Source organism: Eriocheir sinensis, chromosome 65 (genome assembly GCF_024679095.1).
Source record: "Eriocheir sinensis breed Jianghai 21 chromosome 65, ASM2467909v1, whole genome shotgun sequence".
NCBI lineage: Eukaryota > Metazoa > Arthropoda > Malacostraca > Decapoda > Varunidae > Eriocheir > Eriocheir sinensis.
In genome coordinates, this window is record NC_066573.1 from 6,857,110 (window position 1) to 6,874,657 (window position 17,548).

At 48.5% G+C, this 17,548-nt stretch overlaps 1 protein-coding gene across 3 annotated transcripts; it reads right to left on the bottom strand.

The window, feature by feature from the left end:
• Positions 1 to 145: 145 nt before the first annotated feature.
• On the bottom strand, positions 146 to 16,556 carry LOC126987557 (coiled-coil domain-containing protein 40-like). Of its 3 annotated transcripts, XM_050844625.1 has the most exons (18): positions 15,957 to 16,556; positions 15,493 to 15,629; positions 15,208 to 15,294; positions 12,055 to 12,187; positions 10,828 to 10,985; positions 10,476 to 10,623; positions 9,521 to 9,654; positions 8,993 to 9,054; positions 7,696 to 7,840; positions 7,270 to 7,452; positions 6,068 to 6,210; positions 5,500 to 5,602; positions 4,115 to 4,289; positions 3,300 to 3,508; positions 2,880 to 3,095; positions 2,224 to 2,418; positions 1,204 to 1,362; positions 146 to 911 (listed from the first exon to the last, which is right to left on the bottom strand). In XM_050844625.1, exons 1-18 carry the CDS (start codon positions 16,213 to 16,215, stop codon positions 675 to 677), a joined length of 2,883 nt encoding a protein of 960 aa, XP_050700582.1. In that variant the 5' UTR covers positions 16,216 to 16,556; the 3' UTR covers positions 146 to 674. The 3 variants fall into 3 exon arrangements, with proteins under 3 accessions (XP_050700582.1, XP_050700580.1, XP_050700581.1); XM_050844623.1 differs by having other exon boundaries at positions 2,880 to 3,508; XM_050844624.1 differs by lacking the exon at positions 2,224 to 2,418 and having other exon boundaries at positions 2,880 to 3,508.
• Between the last annotated feature and the right edge of the window lie 992 nt (positions 16,557 to 17,548).

Consider the following 17,548-nt stretch of genomic DNA (forward strand, 5'->3'; position numbering starts at 1 on the left):
CATGGGAAACACTCCACTGTCCACCACATAGGCAGAGAAAGACCTGGGACTATATGTTACCAGGCTACCAAGGAAGGCCAAATCCGTACCAATCGCAGCGGACGGGTTAAAGAACTGCAGGGGGGATTATAATAAAACAACATGAGAATTAACCACGACAGCCTCATCTTCATTACAAACACACGTCCCGCCTATCGGTGTGTGCGGCAGAGTCAGAGTTATGGTAAGAAAATAGTTCCTCGAAAAAAATAGAGGTGCGTTTGTGATAAGGATGGTGGTGGTGGTGGTTGTGTGTGCGGTGGATAGGATATACCTGTGAATAGCGGTGGTGGTGGTTGTGCTGGTGTATGTGGTGGTGGTGGTGGTGGTACTGGTGTATGTGGTGCTGGTGCTGGTGTATGTAGTGGTGGTGGTGGTGGTACTGGTGTTATGTAGTGGTGGTGCTGGTGCTGGCGTATGTAGTGGTGTTGGTGGTGGTGGTGATGGTACTGGTGTATGTGGTGATGGTGCTGGCGTATGTAGTGGTGTAGGTGGTGATGCTGGTGTGTACGTGGTAGTGGTGGTGGAGGCTGGGAATGGTGTGAGGGCGTGGCGGGGGAAGGCGTAAGGGAATCCTGCATGGTGTTGAGAGGGAGGGAGGGAGGGAGGGAGTGGGTCGCGGTGGAGATAGCAGGTCACTCCATAAAGTTCTGCAGCAGAGCCTTCATGTTGCGCAGCTTCATCTCCATCTGAGGGTAGCCCGCCTCCAGCTGCGCCACCACCCCACTGTACGCCAGGGCCCGCGCCGCCAGCCTCTCCCGCACCGCCTGCTGCGCCTCCTCCCCCGCCGCCGCCAGCATCTTGTACCTGCTCTCCCGCACCGCCGTCAGGTGGCGTAGTCTTGCCCGACACTCCTGGAGCCGAAGCTGTTCCTGTGACACAAGACTCTGGGTGACGCACACGCACGGGAACCACCGGGAATACTCGAGTCACGCTGTGCAATTTTTTAGTGACCAAGTTCAGGGAATCAATTTTAACATGAATGCTGGTTTCCTAGGTCACTACTTCTCACTACTACTACTACTACTACTACTACTATTACTACTACTACTACTACTATTACTACTACTACTACAACTACTACAAAGGGGTTAAACTTATCTTTTGAACACACACACACACACACACACACACACACACACACACACACACGCACGCACGTACCTCCTGCTTCTTGATCAGCTTCTGCTCGAGGTGGGTGGCGGCCTCCTGCAGCAGCCGCACGTTGTGGGCGTACAGTCGCTCCTGCCGCTGCCCCTCCTCGCTCAGCCGGTTCTTCTCCGTGCGCGCCGACCCCACCGCGGCCTCGATTTCGGACAGTTTCTACCGCAGAGGACACAAAGGGCCGTATTTTAAGACACCATCGCTTCTCACATCAACTACTTCAAAAGGTCAAAGAGGGGATCAATCAAGTTTTCATGAGTGTTTTTTAAGGTTCATGGCACAGAAGAAGGGTCAAACTACCACCTGGGTCATAAAACTACCCCTGGAAATGCCTACAGCTCCTACGAAAGCCATGTCAAATATGTGAACTTGGGCGACGAAATGTTTTAAAATACCACCCAAAGAGCCGATTTCACAATCCAACACAGTGTCTTCGTAACAGCCCGAACCAAACTATAGAATCCCATACAATCCAAAATGGTGAGGTCTTCGATGCCACACTAAATACACAAGACTTTTCTAGTATAGTTTCATCAAATTTGTGAACTTAAATATAAACACCGGACACTATACAAGCAAATTTCGAAGGCTCTGGTATTGGTTTGGGAGCTTACTAACCCATCATGGGGAACTGTGAATCTGGCCCAAAGAACTATATATAAACAAGGCACAAAATAGCTTTAAAAACACTGCATATATTTAGTAGTGTAAATAAACTCACTTCAGGATATTACTGGATTAGAGGAATGTGCAGTAGCAGTCGTAGTAGAAGTAGTAGTAGTAGTAGTAGTAGTAGTAGTAGTAGTAGTAGGAGGAGGAGGAGAAGGAGAAGAGGAGGAGGAATAATAATAATAATAATAATAATAATAAGTATTAGTATTAGTATTAGTATTAGTAGTAGTAGTAGTAGTAGTAGTAGTAGTAGTCGTAGTAGTAGTAGTAGTAGTAGTAGTAGTAGTAGTAGTAGTAGTAGTGGTAGGGCAAGCTGCAGGATAAGTACAGAGCCGGCCCCCACCTCACCTTGCTCCCTTTGGCCAGCTTCCTCCTGAGTATATCCTCGTGCATGAGCGTGGTGGCGCGCGCCGAGTTGGGGTCGCGGCGCAGCTTGGAGACGGTGGCCAGCGTGCGCGTCTTCACCGCCGCCTCCACGTACACGCACTGCTCCAGCTGGCCCGAGAGCTCCTTCTGCGTGGTCTGCAGCGTGCGCCAGCGAGTCTGTGTCGAGGCCGTCTTAGTGGGTGGGGGTTCTCTGGCTAGGCTGTCCGTAATGCTACATATATATACCTACTGCTGCTGCTACTACTACTATTGCTACTACTACTACTACTACTACTACTACTACTACTATTACTACTGCTACTACTACTACTACTATTGCTACTACTAATACTACGACTACATCTGCTCTTCCTTGTCCTCCTCGTTCTCCTTATACTACTACTACTGCTACTACTACCACTACTACTACTTCTACTACTGCTACTACTACTATTACTACTACTAATACTACGACTACATCTGCTCTTCCTCGTCCTCCTCGTTCTCCTTATACTACTACTACTACTACTACTACTACTACTACCAAACAACATACTATCACAATTCATCCACCTTTCCAGTCTAACACCAAACTTTATTATCATTTACACGGGGGAGGAGGAGGAGGCCAACTCTACCTGCATACGAGTGATCTCCGTCTTCATGGCGTGCAGGTCGCCCTCCGTTCCCAAGTCCTTCCTCAGTGTCTCCTGGATGCTCCTCAGCTCGGCCAGACTCTTCTCCCACTCCGTCCTCTCCCGCGTCGCAGCCAGCAGCGTCCCCTCGATCTCCTCTTTCTTGTTCCTCATCCTCTCCAGCTCGGCGCCCTTCCTCGCCGCCTCCTGCTCCAGCTCCTGAGGACGAGAACAGTGATGGGAACATTGCTGAAGAGAACAATATGGTAGTGATGAATGAAGATGATGAAGGGAAACACAAACAACAGTGATAATGACGCTAAACAGTGTAACAGTACTAAAACTGCTACGTGACTGAGGAGAAAACAGCATAGAGGAAACAGTACATAGAGGAAGACGAGACAACAGCGTGACGGCCCATACCTTCAGCTTGGCCAGAAGGTGCGTCTCTGCGGCGTCGGCCTCCCTCGACGCGGCCTCCCTCAGCTGGGACTCCTGGTGCAGCCTGGCGTCCACCGTGGCCAGGGCGCGGTGCAGCCTCTCCCGCCGCCGCTCGGCCTCCCTCAGCGCCCCCTGTTCCTGCTGCACGCCGCCCTCCAGCCGCGCCTGGCGACTCCGCATGGCGCTCAGCTCTGGAACATAGATACTCCCTCTAGTGTCGTGCACCTGTGATGCTCATAAAGTACAGCGAGCAGGAAGTTACTCTTCATGCAGACGTAAACGCTTTAACTACAGGAAAATATTGATATAATTCCTCGCTAAGATAAGAAAAACAACACACTGAATATATTTAGTAGTGTAAATAAACCCCACTTTAAGATATTACTGGACTAGAGGAATGTGCAGTAGCAGTTGTAGTAGAAGTAGTAGTAGTAATAGTAGCAGTAGTAGTAGTAGTAGTATGAGGAGGAGGAGGAGAAGGAGAAGAGGAGAAGGAATAATAATAATAATAATAATAAGTAGTAGTAGTAGTAGTAGTAGTAGTAGTAGTAGTAGTAGTAGTAGTAGTAGTAGTAGTAGTAGTAGGAGGAGGAGGAGGAGAAGGAAAAATAATAAGTAGTAGTAGTAGTAGTAGTAGGAGGAGGAGGAGAAGGAAAAATAATAAGTAGTAGTAGTAGTAGTAGTAGTAGTAGTAGTAGTAGTAGTAGTAGTAGTCTTTGGTGGAAGCGAACAGTGGGTGCAAACTGGAAAATGTCCCGGGCTGAAATAAAGGAGAGTCGCACAGGAGCAATCCTCACCTTGGTAGAGGCGTGATATCTTCTCGGTGAGGATGTCACGCGCCTCCCGCGCCTCCAGCAGGTGGCGGTGCACGGTGAGCGCCTCGTCCTCCAGGGCCGCGCACTCCCTGGCGCGGTCGTGCAGCAGCAGACGTAACCGACGCTCCTCACGCTCGGCGGGGGGCGCCTCACTCCCCTGGGCCAAGAGGTATAGGGCCGTATTCTTAAACATTTCGTCGCCTATGTTCACCTATTTGACAAGGCTTTCCTAGGAGTTTGGGGCCTTTCCATGGGTAGTTTTATGACCCTGGTGGTAGTTTGACCCTTCTTTTGTACCATGAGCCTAATAACAAATCAATAGAACCTGAGTGATTTCCTTTTTTGGCCCTTGGAAATAGTTGATGTGGAGGAGGCAGCGTTCAACAGTACCCCCGATGGTCAGAATGGCTCACCTACACTCGTATACTCGTGCAAGTTTTGGAACGTATAACGGACCCTACATGTAACAGTCAAATATTGCATAATACTGTATTTAGCGATGCAAAGAATAATACAAGGAAGGTCGGTATCTGCCGGCTACCCCTTGAGTAATATATACCTACTTATGAATACATAGGAAGATAAACTGACATATCAATACAGCTATGACTTACAACTCTATTTGAAACCACTGACAAAGAAGAAATATAAATAGAGGAATCTTACAAACGAGGCTGAGGTATAATAACAAGATCAAAGGGCAAGATCACGGATAACTGACGACAAGGGAAGTTTGTGTTGTCTTTCATAATGTGCTGTGAGAACTTGAGCTTTCCCGAGACTTTGAATTAGTGTTTTAACGATTCCCCAAGGCTCAGAGAGGTGGGGATGCTAAGCTAGAGGTGTTGTTCGCGCTGTGATGCACTCCTGTTAGACTGATACATTGATTTTTTTTGCACATACGCATACCTGTCAAGCTACTGTGGTGTCTTGCCAGAAGATTTTGCGTTAGAGACCATAAGTTTGTGTATAAAAAACGTAAGACTTGACATTTATGGTTCCGACGGACTCAAGCAGGGTGCACGAGTACCTCCCCCCCCCCCACCCCACACACACACACACACACACACACACACACACACACACACTAACCGTAACAGTAACCGTTACTCAGCACGCTCACATGAATTTAAATATGCCGCGTATGATATATTTCAAATGGTTTAAAACAAACATATTAAAAAAAAACCCACATCGCAAGCGGAGAAAAAACGTAAGATTTTCAACTTACGCCATAAGACTTAAAAATCACCGAAATTACGTAAGACCTACGCAAAAAACGTAAGACTTGACAGGTATGCATACGTCACAATACAAAGACTAGAGTGGCGCCGAGGTGCTGGAGGTGTGGTGTGCGGGAGCCTTACCTGCGCCAGCTCGACCACCTTGGCCAGCTGCTTGTTGAGGCGATCCACGGCACTCTCGTTGGTGCTGACCTTCTCGTGGCCTCTCTTCAGCTCCCTCTCCAGCCTGACAAAACACAGACACTCAGGACGCACACACCAAAAGAATAGGCTACCCGTCTGAGCCACAGGACCTCACGCACAGCAAGCACAGAAATAACGTTTTTGTATTGTGACATTGATGGTTTTTAAATGGTATAAAGAGGCCTACCTAACTTAATGGATAAGTAAATGGGAATTATAGTTAAAATAAGACATGGAGGCAGTGTGTTGAAGAGGATTTGGAAATATAAGGAATTGGAGAATCTGAGGCAATGGATATACATGGTTGGAAGCGTATCAATGACCGTCTAACCTCACAAGAAATAAAGGAAAGATTTGACGTTGAACAGAAAATAATGATGATGATGGAGTATGTCAGTTAAACCATACCGCTCCTCGTTAAGATAAGTCAGTAATGATGGTGATGATGATGATGAAGTATAAGTCAATTAAACCATACCACTCCTCGTTAAGATAAGCCAGTACGTACCCGTCAAGCGTGGCGTTCAGCTGGTCCACTACGGAAGCCACGGAGTCCTTGGTGGCGGTGAGGGCGGAGACGCTGACCCGCGCATCCGAGGCCCTCAGCGCCGCGTCCGCCGCACCCCGCTCCTTCTCCACCAGCTCGTCCTCCTGCAGGGCGACACAGCAACAGCGCAGGAGGACATTAGCGATAAGTCAGTTCCCTTAACGGTAGAGTAGTTTCGCCTTTGATAACTGAGCCAGAAAACAAAAGTGCGTGCGGGTGGTGGGATTCATAATTTTAGTGCTCAATGAAAGGCTAAGGATATGGACGATGGCGAGCTAATATGACAGTCACTAGGAGCCGATTTCAGAGTCCAACACAGTGTCTTCGTAACAGTCCGAACCAAACTATAGAATCCCATACAATCCAAAATGGTGAGGTCTTCGATGCCACACTAAATACACAAGACTTTTCCCGCATAGTTTCATCAAATTTGTGAACTTAAATATAAACACCAGACACTATACAAGGAAGTTTCGAAGCTTCTGGTCTTGGTTTGGGAGCTTACTAACCCATCATGGGGAACTGTGAAACTGGCCTAGGTGAATGAGGCCGCCAGAACGAGGCATAAATGAAGCCTTGCAAAATGAGTGGACAAAATAAATGAGGAAATGAAGAGAAAAATAGCATGACCCGAAATGAAAACAGCCATTCAGAACGTGTTGAAAGATCATTGAAGAAAACAAGAGGAAAAACAGCAACACTAAACATAAACAGTCATTCAATAACCTTCCAACACGAGCAGAACATAATAAGGAAAGAGAAACGAGCAGAAATAAATAGAGAAATAAAAATGAAGAAGAGAAAAAAATAGCGACACTAAAAATAAAAAGCGATTCAGTCTTCAAAACGAGTGAGAAGAGAAATGAAGAAAAAGAAGAGGAAAAAGCAACTCATCAAAAATTTAAAAAAAAGAAAAAGAAAAGATTAGAAGCCGAGCAGAAAAAAATTAAGAAAAATAAGAAAATAAACAGGAAAACACTAAATACCAATAAGGAAAGAGAAACGAGTATAAAAAAAATAAAAACAAGATAAAAAAAAAACACTAAAAATAAAATGCCATTCAGTCTTTCAAAACGGGTCTGAAAATAAATTAAAAAAGAGAGAATAAAAGAAAAAATAGCCCTTTCAGACCCCACCCTGCAATCACTCTCCCCGCGACCCACCAGCTGACGGCACCTCGCGCGGGCCTCGGCTGCAGCGCGCCTGAGGTTCCTGGCGGCTCGCGTGGCGGCCGTATGGTGCGCCAGCCTCGCCAGCGCCTGATCCTCCGCCCGACGCCAGCGCTCCGTGGCCACCCGAACCTCGCTGTACATTCGCTCCTTCAGCCGCTCCTGCTCCTGGGCCTCCTGCGTGAGAGAGAGAGAGAGAGAGAGAGAGAGAGAGAGAGAGAGAGAGAGAGAGAGAGAGAGAGAGAGAGAGAGAGAGAGAGAGTTCATTTAGTGGTTATAGTTGGTTATTTGATCGTTATTTGTGACGTTTCTATTACTACTACTACTACTACTACTACCACCACTACCTCTACTACTACTACTACTACTACTACTACCACCACCATCACCACCACAGCCGCCGCCGCCACCGCCACCCACCTTCTTCATGGCGTCACTCCGGGTCTCCAGCTGCTCCACCGCCGCCGCCAGGTCCTCGTGCCTCTCCGCCAGCTGCTGTGCCTCCTCCCGCGTCGCCGTCAGCTTCTCCCTCTGCTTCCTCACGTCTCGCTCCATCCGCAACAACCTGCAGCCGAGGAGAGGGAACGAAAGGGCGTCTCGAGTCTCAACGATTGGCATTCTGAGACGCTTTCACCGCTAACATGATCTATTTCCAGAGGTCGTAAAGGAGATCAATCGGGTTCTAATGTGTGTTTTTTGAAGTTCATGGTACAGAAGGATGATCAAATTACCGCCAGGGTCATAAAACTACCCTTGGAAATGCCCAGAACTAATACGAAGGCCTTGTCAAATATATATACTTGGGGTCCAAAATGTGTAAGAATTTGGCCCCTAGATGTCCCAGTTAGAGGAAGTTCCCTGTAAATAGCTCTTGTCTGTCGATATCCTCTAAGCATTTCTAGTCTGTGGATCTTCGCCGAACTGTTCTTCTCTACCAGTCACCTCTAAGCAGCTGTCGTCTTCTGATCTTCCCCAAACTGTTCTTCTCTATCAGTCACCCCTAAGCAGCTGTCGTCTTCGGATCTTCCCCAAACTGTTCTTCTCTACCAGTCACCCCTAAGCAGCTGTCGTCTTCGGATCTTCCCCAAACTGTTCTTCTCTACCAGTCACCCCTAAGCAGCTGTCGTCTCCGGATCTTCCCCAAACTGTTCTCTATCAGTCACCTCTAAGCAGCTCTCGTCTTCTGATCTTCCCCAAACTGTTCTCTATCAGTCACCTCTAAGCAGCTCTCGTCTTCTGATCTTCCCCAAACTGTTCTCTATCAGTCACCTCTAAGCAGCTGTCGTCTCCGGATCTTCCCCAAACTGTTCTTCTCTACCAGTCACCCCTAAGCAGCTGTCGTCTTCGGATCTTCCCCAAACTGTTCTTCTCTACCAGTCACCCCTAAGCAGCTGTCGTCTTCGGATCTTCCCCAAACTGTTCTTCTCTATCATTTCCCTCAAAGCAGTTATCGTCTATGGATATTCCCTAAACTCCATGTTGTGGGTGCCAATACCATAGATACATTCAAGAAGAGGTTAGATAAAGCCATGGATGGTGAGGTAAGGTGGGGTTGAGTGTACAGGAGCTGCCTTGTATAGATCAACCGGCCTCTTGCAGACTCCTTACGTTCTTATGCTCTTATGCTTCCTCTAAACAGTTCTTACCTATATGGATCTTCCCCAAACAGTTCTTGCCTACCGACCTCCCCCAAGCAGTTATCTCATTTTGGCCTCACCTGCATGACTGTTGTTCGTGTTCCAGTTGCAATTCCCTCACGTCCTTCCTTGTGTTGTGTAGCTGAGTGTGGGAACGAGGGTAATTATTATTGTTATTATTATTATTATTATTATTATTATTATTATTTTTATTATTATTATTATTATATTTTTCCTGCTTGTCTTCCTCCTCCTCCTCCTCCTCCTCTTTGTCTTCTTTTTCCTCCTCTTTCCTCCCCCCCTCCCCCCCTTGTCTCCCTCCTCCTCCTCCTCGTCCTTTGAATTCCTCCTTGTCTTCCTCCTCCTCCTCCTCCTTCTCTTTCTTCTCCTCATTCATTTCCTCACTGTCTTCCTCCTCCTCCTCCTCTTCCTTCTATTTCTTCTCCTTTTCATCCATTTCCTCATTGTCTCCCTCCTCCCTCCATCCTCCTCCTTTTCCCTTCTCCTCCTCTTCCTTCTATTTCTTCTCCTCATCCATTTCCTCATTGTCTAACTCCTCCCTCCATCCTCCTCCTCCTCCTTCTCCCTTCTCCTCCTCCTCCCCTCACCTGCGCCTTGAGTCCCGCCCGCTCCGCCGTCAGGTGCTGGAGGTGTTCCTGTGCGCGGGCGTGCTCATCTGACCTCCTCTGCAGCACCACCACGTTGGCCTCCCACGCCCGCTTCACGCCCACGCCCTCACACTCTGTTGGGGGAGGGGGAGGGGGAGAGGGTAGAGTGCTTTTTTTTTTCTTTCTTTCTTTCTTTCTTTCTCTCACTGTTTGTCTTCATCTCTGCTCCTGAAAATGTGTGACGAGGATGGAAGGAGGAGGAGGAGGAGGAGGAGGAGGAGGAGGGAGAGGAAAAGAGGAGAAAGGCTTATTTGCAAGGCCATAAGGAAAGGTGGAGAAGGAAGAGGAGAAGGAGGATCGGTAAGAGAAGGGAGGAGGAGGAGGAGGAGGGAGTGGAAAAGAGGAGAAAGGCTTATTTGCAAGGCCATAAGGAAAGGTGGAGAAGGAAGAGGAGAAGGAGGATCAGTAAGAGAAGAGAAGGAGGAGGAGGAGGAGGAGGAGGAGGATGAGGAGGGAGAGGAAAAGAGGAAAAAAGACTTATTTGCAAGGTCATAAGGAAAGGTGGAGAAGGAAGAGGAGAAGGAGGATCAGTAAGAGAAGAGAGGAGGAGGAGGAGGAGGAGGAGGAGGAGGAAAAGAGGAAAAAAGACTTATTTGCAAGGCCATAAAGAGAGGAGGAGAATCGGTAAGAGAACGGAGGAGAGGGAAGAGGAGGAAGAGGAAACGAAAGAAGAAAATCAGAAAGACTTATTTGAGAGGGCGTGAGAAAGATGACGATGTGGGCTGTTGTCTCTCTGTCTGTTTGTCTGTCTGTCTATTAATCTATTCATCTATCTATCTATCAATCTATCTATCTATCTATCAATCTATCTATCTACACATCCACGTCATCCCTCTCTCTCTCCTCCATTCCTTTATCCTCCTTTTCCTCCCTGAATTTCTCTTTCCCAACCCACCCAGATGCAGCAGCTCCTCCTCCTGCAGCCTCGCCCGCTCCTTCAGGGCACGCGCCAGCTCCGCCTCCTCCCTCTTCGCCTCGTCCAGCGTCGTCAGCGTGGCCTGCTCCCGCTCCAGCGCTCCCGTCAGCCGCTCCACCAGCATATCCTGAAACGAAGAGTGTATTGACAGGATAGTGTGCTTTGTGAAAGATTAAAGTGTTCGTGTCTAATATAATGATCTCCTCCTTCTTCTCCACTCCCTAATTTCCAACGTCTCCATCCTCCCCCTCCTTTCCTTCTACTGATCTTCTTTTGTTTCTTCCTCTCCTCTCTGCCTCTCATCCTAACCGGCCAAAGAGTCAACGCTTACCTGAAGCATCTTGTCCTTCTCGAGGGCGGCGCGGTCCCAGGCAGTCTTGTGCAGGACGCGGGTCAGGGTGGTCACGTCGCCGTCACTCTCCTCCCGCGCCTCCTTCACCGCCGCCACCCTGCTGCCCAGTCGCTCCACCTCGCGCTTCATCTCCACCTCTGCGGCAACAACACAGCCACACACAGGTCAAGGATGGGTTTTCTATGCCGTGGTGTGCTTTTTCGTGTCTCCGTATTAAAGTTACACTCCTTAACTATTTATAATAACTTCCATGATTAAATATGTTCCACTAGCTGTTCACACACACACACACACACACACACACACACACACACACACACACACACACACACAGGAGCAGTAAGTAGCGGGCTTTTTTAATATTTTTCTTTACGCCCTTGAACTGTCTCCTTAGCTGTAAAACACACACACACACACACACACACACACACACACACGAACTGAATTTACCACAAAGATTACGACGGGAGTGCTTGAATACCCATAGACTTGTTAGAATTATTATTATTATTTTTTTTTTTTTTACATCTAAGGAGACAGTTCAGATTGGTAGTTTAAGTAATATTGTGTGATCGTCGGTGCTATTAAACGTCCTCCACTTCGTGCTTGTGTATTGCAAAAGGCTGGATATTACGAAACTATAAATTACGATGGAAAAACAATCATATGTCTCTTCTAACGTTGCTGCTCCATGACAAACGTTCCTCAGCTGGATTACGCAATTAATAACCATGTATTGATAATTCCCGAAATTGACCTCGCTTTCGGCCACCTCTTTTGATTTTTTTTTTGTAGAAGCAGCGAGTAGAGGGCTTTTTTTTATTATTGTTTCCTTTTTTTGTGCCCTTGAGCTGTCTCCTTTGTTGTAAAATAATAATAATAATAATAATAATAATAATAATAATAATAATAATAATAATAATAATAATAATAATAATAATAATAATAATAATAATAATGATAATAATAATAACATGCATTAATATTTTTTTTATCATGGCTGTTGGTCCCTATACCCACCGCCCCCCTCCGTGTCCCTTCCTGGCCCCGCTGCCCCCCCCGGACCCTCACTGTGCCTCCCTGCCCCCCTCCCCCCGGACCCTCACTGTACTTGCCTGTCCCCCCTCCCCCCCCCGGACCCTCACTGTACCTGTCTGCCCCCCCCGGACCCTCACTGTGCCTCTCTGCCCCCCGCGCCCCCCTGACCGTGCCTGCGTGCCGCCGTCATGGCCGCCACCACCTCCTGCTCCTGCCTCAGCGCCGCCGCCATGGCCTCCCGCGCCGCCCCCACCATCTCCTGGGTCCGCCGCCGCTCCGTTTTCGATTTATCAAGGTTGACCTGCGCCGTTGGAAGGAAGGAAAGAAGATGTGAAGGGAGGAAGGTCATCGCATTGCATTTTCGTAGTGTCTGACCGATAGCTATAGCAAAAACAAACAAACAAACATCAATAAATAGGAGTTTTAACGCTAACTTCAATTTTCTCTCGTTATTTGTGGAGGTACGAGAGTTTGAGGCTTAAAAGTAATAAAGACGATGTGGTGAATACGATAATCTGGCAACGCTGGAGGAAGGGCAGGAACGGCTGATGATGATGATGATGATGATGATTAGTATAAGGTTATCATCGTTATCATTGTGGACTTTTTTTTTGTTTTGTTTTTATCTCTGTTTTCTTCGAGGATTGCGTTGTTTGTGTGTGTGTGTGTGTGTGTGTGTGTGTGTGTGTGTGAATTCTCTCCTTGTTTGTATATCTGTGTAATCTATGCTTCTGTGGTCGGTGAACTGCCTATCTATCTATCTATCTATCTCTATCTATGTGTGTTCAGCCTGCTCAAAAAGTAATCAATGAGCAGGTTCAGAATAGTCATGGTTTGAGAGAACGAGACTGTCATTACAATTTTTATCACTATACTCAATAACCTGCAGCATAAATAAACTTTACGAAACCAAAACACTACAGACAGAACACCATTTTTCTCGCCCCCTCCGCGGTAAGAACACACCTATTTTCTCGCCCCCGCTGCGGTAAGAACACACCTATTTTCTCGCCCCTCCGCGGTAAGTACACACCTATTTTCTCGCCCCCTCCGCGGTAAGAACACACCTATTTTTCTCGCCCCCTCCGCGGTAAGAACACTCCTATTTTCTCGCCCCTCCGCGGTAAGAACACTCCTATTTTCTCGCCCCCTCCGCGGTAAGAACACACCTATTTTCTCGCCCCCTCCGCGGTAAGAACACACCTATTTTCTCGCCCCTCCGCGGTAAGAACACACCTATTTTCTCGCCCCCTCCGCGGTAAGAACACTCCTATTTTCTCGCCCCTCCGCGGTAAGAACACAGCTATTTTCTCGCCCCCTCCGCGGTAAGAACACACCTATTTTTCTCGCCCCCTCCGCGGTAAGAACACACCTATTTTCTCGCCCCTCCGCGGTAAGAACACACCTATTTTCTCGCCCCCGCTGCGGTAAGAACACACCTATTTTCTCGCCCCCTCCGCGGTAAGTACACACCTATTTTCTCGCCCCCTCCGCGGTAAGAACACACCTATTTTCTCGCCCCCTCCGCGGTAAGAACACACCTATTTTCTCGCCCCTCCGCGGTAAGAATACACCTATTTTCTCGCCCTCCGCGGTAAGAACACACCTATTTTCTCGCCCCTCCGCGGTAAGAACACACCTATTTTCTCGCCCCCTCCGCGGTAAGAATACACCTATTTTTCTCGCCCCTCCGCGGTAAGAACACACCTATTTTCTCGCCCCTCCGCGGTAAGAACACACCTATTTTCTCGCCCCTCCGCGGTAAGAACACACCTATTTTCTCGCCCCCTCCGCGGTAAGAATACACCTATTTTCTCGCCCCTCCGCGGTAAGAACACACCTATTTTCTCGCCCCTCCGCGGTAAGAACACACCTATTTTTCTCGCCCCTCCGCGGTAAGAACACACCTATTTTCTCGCCCCCTCCGCGGTAAGAACACACCTATTTTCTCGCCCCCTCCGCGGTAAGAACACACCTATTTTCTCGCCCCCTCCGCGGTAAGAACACACCTATTTTCTCGCCCCCGCTGCGGTAAGAACACACCTATTTTCTCGCCCCCTCCGCGGTAAGAACACACCTATTTTCTCGCCCCCTCCGCGGTAAGAACACACCTATTTTCTCGCCCCCTCCGCGGTAAGAACACACCTATTTTCTCGCCCCCTCCGCGGTAAGAACACACCTATTTTCTCGCCCCCTCCGCGGTAAGAACACACCTATTTTTCTCGCCCCTCCGCGGTAAGAACACACCTTTTTTCTCGCCCCTCCGCGGTAAGAACACACCATTTTTCTCGCCCTGCTGCGGTAAGAACACACCTATTTTCTCGCCCCTCCGCGGTAAGAACACACCTATTTTCTCGCCCTCCGCGGTAAGAACACACCCTATTTTCTCGCCCCTCTGCGGTAAGAACACACCTATTTTCTCGCCCCCTCCGCGGTAAGAACACACCTATTTTCTCGCCCCCTCCGCGGTAAGAACACACCTATTTTCTCGCCCCCTCCGCGGTAAGAACACACCTATTTTCTCGCCCCCTCCGCGGTAAGAACACACCTATTTTCTCGCCCCCTCTGCGGTAAGAACACACCTATTTTCTCGCCCCCGCTGCGGTACGTACACACCTATTTTCTCGCCCCTCCGCGGTAAGAACACACTTATTTTCTCGCCCCCTCCGCGGTAAGAACACACCTATTTTCTCGCCCCTCTGCGGTAAGAACACACCTATTTTCTCGCCCCCTCCGCGGTAAGAACACACCTATTTTCTCGCCCCTCCGCGGTAAGAACACACCTATTTTCTCGCCCCCTCAGCGGTAAGAACACACCTAATTTCTCGCCCCTCTGCGGTAAGAACACACCTATTTTCTCGCCCCCTCTGCGGTAAGAACACACCTATTTTCTCGCCCCCTCCGCGGTAAGAACACACCTATTTTCTCGCCCCCTCCGCGGTAAGAACACACCTATTTTCTCGCCCCCGCCGCGGTAAGAACACACCTATTTTCTCGACCCCTCCGCGGTAAGAACACACCTATTTTCTCGCCCTCCGCGGTAAGAACACACCTATTTTCTCGCCCCCTCCTTGGTAAGAACACACCTATTTTCTCGCCCCTCCGCGGTAAGAACACACCTATTTTCTCGCCCCCTCCTTGGTAAGAACACACCTATTTTCTCGCCCTCCGCGGTAAGAACACACCTATTTTCTCGCCCCCTCCGCGGTAAGAACACACCTATTTTCTCGCCCCCTCCGCGGTAAGAACACACCTATTTTCTCGCCCCCTCCACGGTAAAAACACACCTATTTTCTCGCCCCCTCCGCGGTAAGAACACACCTGCGCTCTGGTGACGGCTTGCTGCACCTCGAACATCTTGGAGCCCAGCGTCACGTTCTCCCGCTTGAGGTCACTAGTCTGCTGCCGCTGGAAGGACAAACACATGCACACATCAGTTAACCCCTTGACTACGGATTTCCTACAGTCAGACTTCACTAAGCCACTGATAGTTACTCAGGAAGGAGATCGAATTAACGGCACAATGCTCACTATGAAGGCAGAAAATGCACGCTAAGAATATAAAAAAGTCGTAGCAAGAGGCTTCAAAAACACGGCCTCCTTTACCAGCTGCATGAGGCGAAGCTGCAGTTGACTCTTCTCCTCGCGCAGCTGCCGCCTCTTGGCCTCCTGGAAGCCCCTGAGCAGCGGGTGATCTGGCCCCAGGGTCTGCAGCACCGCCTCCCACGAGCTGCCGCCGCGACCTGACCGGACAGAAGGAGAAAGGGGGGGGAAGACGAAAGATTTTAGCAGTTTGTTATATATACAGGAAGATAAATAGAAAGATAGATAGATAGATAGATAGATAGATAGAGAGATAGATAGAGAGAGAGAGAGAGAGAGAGAGAGAGAGAGAGAGAGAGAGAGAGAGAGAGAGAGAGAGAGAGAGAGAGAGAGAGAGAGAGAGAGAGAGAGAGAGAATCATGATATTCGTATACCAGGTAATTTTTGCTTTAATATAAATATCAATGAAAGAAAAAAAGGACATGACACACACACACACACACACACACACACACACACACACACACCTGGGGCCTCCTCATGGGGTGACGCGGAGAGCTGGGGTGAGGCTGGCTGGGAGGGGGAGGGCGGGGGCGAAGGGTCGGGCTGCTGGGGCGGATCTGCTGGAGGTGGTGGCGGGGGCGGGGAGGGGGAGGCAGGCGGCGGGGTGGGTGCTGGCTCCCCTCCCTGCCACCCCTCATCTCCCTCCTCTTCGCTCATCTCTACACCGTCATCACTCTCCTCCTCTTCCCTTATATCATCGATCTCGCCCTCCTGGTCATCCATTGGGCTTAGCGGAGGGTGTCTGGGCTATCTAGAAAACATATTATTAATGGTTATCTTGAGTGCATTCATTATAGATATCATTATTTTCCTCTTTTCTTATCTCACCGATCTCACCCTTCTGGTCATCCATTGGTCTAGGCGGAGTGTGTTTGGAATGGCTATGAAACACGTGATTATGTAGTGGTTATCCTGAGAGCATTCATTATATCTATCATTCTTCTATTCTTTCCTTATTTCATCTATCTCGCCTCCTGGACACCCATTCGTTAAGGTCCACTCACAAACATGAACGTGTCTAATCATTCTCGTCAACAACTCTACGAAAGCTTCACCAAAATACATGTCAAATCAACGTGTCTAATCATTCTCGTCAACAACTCTACGAAAGCTTCACCAAAATACATGTCAGCAATCTCAAGTCAATCATGGACTACCACTCACAAACATCAACGTGTCTAATCATTCTCGTCAACAACTCTACGAAAGCTTCACCAAAATACATGTCAACAATCTTAAGTCAATCATGGACTACCACTCACAAACATCAACGTGTCTAATCATTCTCGTCAACAACTCTACGAAAGCTTCACCAAAATACATGTCAACAATCTTAAGTCAATCATGGACTACCACTCACAAACATCAACGTAACTGCTCATTCTCGTCAACAACTCTACGAAAGCTTCACCAAAATATTAATAATCTCAAGTCAATCCTGGTCGACCTCCTGCCCCTCACAAACACCAATGCCTCTACTTCTTCTCGGCAGGACCTCCAGGAGCAGCCCACCTGTGCCTGTCCGGAGCACGCCTGATGCACACCTGTCGACCCCTCACGCGGCTCTTGGCGTCCACGGTTGTCATGGCGACGGAGTGTCAGGATGCCGCGTCCACCGTTGCCATGGTTACGTGTCTCTGAAGGCTTGCACTATTCTGCTTACTTCTCGTGGGAAAATATATTGCACGCATTCTCTCACGCTCGCCTCATCATTTTATTATAAGAGTAAGGCGAGAGTTGGAAAATGCGTGTAAAATATTTTCTCACTATCAATAAACAAGTGGGAAAGAATGGAGAGCAAACGTGCAAATAAGCGTGTCAGTATGATTAAATGAGTGTGTGTAAGCCGAACGAGAGGATCAAGATGAGCTAGATCCACCAGGAGCTCACAAGATGAGGAGGAAGAGATCCTTAGAACTCTAAGGTTTATAAAACCCTGATACCAGTTCGACAAGGCGGTGGGAACTAACCTTGGAATTGAAAAGGTGATTGATTAATCCCCCGAGCTAGGCAGCAAAGACCAAACAGCCCTGCCAGCGGTACACGAGTGCTGCCC